The sequence below is a fragment of the Loa loa genome (genome assembly GCF_000183805.2).
Source record: "Loa loa unplaced genomic scaffold supercont3.2619, whole genome shotgun sequence".
Lineage (NCBI taxonomy): Eukaryota > Metazoa > Nematoda > Chromadorea > Rhabditida > Onchocercidae > Loa > Loa loa.
In genome coordinates, this window is record NW_018110797.1 from 1 (window position 1) to 1275 (window position 1275).

The 1275-nt window shown below is 34.7% G+C and overlaps 1 protein-coding gene across 1 annotated transcript; it reads right to left on the reverse strand.

Annotated features, from left to right (window-relative positions):
• Positions 1 to 164: 164 nt before the first annotated feature.
• Positions 165 to 1148, reverse strand: LOAG_15757 (hypothetical protein; the record flags this gene model as incomplete). The annotated part of the gene is made up of 3 exons (XM_003151243.1): positions 165 to 265; positions 432 to 564; positions 1065 to 1148. The coding sequence occupies 3 exons, from the start codon at positions 1146 to 1148 to the stop codon at positions 165 to 167; spliced, it is 318 nt and encodes a 105-aa protein (XP_003151291.1).
• Between the last annotated feature and the right edge of the window lie 127 nt (positions 1149 to 1275).

Genomic DNA, 1275 nt, shown 5'->3' on the forward strand with positions numbered 1-1275 from the left:
TATATATATTTGCTTTCATATATATATACATATATATGAAACGATAAAAATGTGAATGTCAAATGGGACTCTGTCAGTTTTCTTCCAGTGAATTACAATATAAAGAAAAACTTGCAAAAACTGACAGACTTTAAAACATTCATTCCACTCTTTGACTGCAAAAATTAAGTAGCCTCTTCCCCCAAAACATAAGACGCTGTAACAGCCTTATAAAATGCATGAGATACTATCAGATTCTGCAGAATTTTCACCAGTTTCTGCAGACCTAAAAAACTTTAGACTAAAATTCACATATTTCAAATCAGGGTAGTAAACACAGAAATACTTCCTCATCTTTCTCTCATCCCAAAACTGAATGAAAGCAATGCCCCAAAGGTTTTCCAAATTTTCAGATCTTTTACAACAGAAATTAATGTCAGCTGAAAGAGTACTCCTGTTCTTTTTTCGCTTGCACACGACATGAAGTGGAGGTGCAGGAGAGGCAAAAGCAGTAGCGCAACTAGGCAACTTCAACAGCACATATCGATTGCTCTTCTCTCTCCATCTCTCCTCCAACGGCCATCTCTAAACGTAACGTTCCCATTCGTCTGTACTCGAATCCCATATAGTATTATATAGCCGGTCATTTTTCTTTTCAAATTATGTCCTGGAATAAAATACGTTAAAATAAACTTGAAAAAAAAAATCCAAAATAAACTTGAAAAACCAAGTTTGTGAGTATAGTTTCCGGTTCAAGTCTAGTATAGTACGTGACATACCAAAATGTTGTAAAACGCAGTCGTGTTTAAAACCTGTCTGCTTGTTGACAGCAAAAAGTACGAGATTACATTGCAATTTTCTAATTTTAAAATCTCCTTGTTAAGAGTTAAAGGTTATTTTTCATTTAAAACTTATTAACAAAAGTAGTAGCCACGAGTTGACCAGCAATCAAAAAATCGTAAATTTAAAACTTCCAAGGCTTCTGCAATGAACCCTGGATTGAAATTCAAAGCACAAACCTTCACAGTTCGACATTCCGCAGTGGTCCTGAAAAAATATCAGTTACACGGATCTTAAATCTTTACCATGTTATCGTCGATTTCAACAACAGAATTATCCGGACCGCGTAAATTTTGTATTATGTTTCGCATTGGTGGCGTATAACACATTAGATGCGCCTAATATATTTACATTCCTAGCCACCAAACCATTTCGTCCGTTATTAGGCTACGATAATTGTTGATCTGCGGGATGTTAACAATAAGAGTAGTTTATAATGTATTTTGGGTTTTTTTT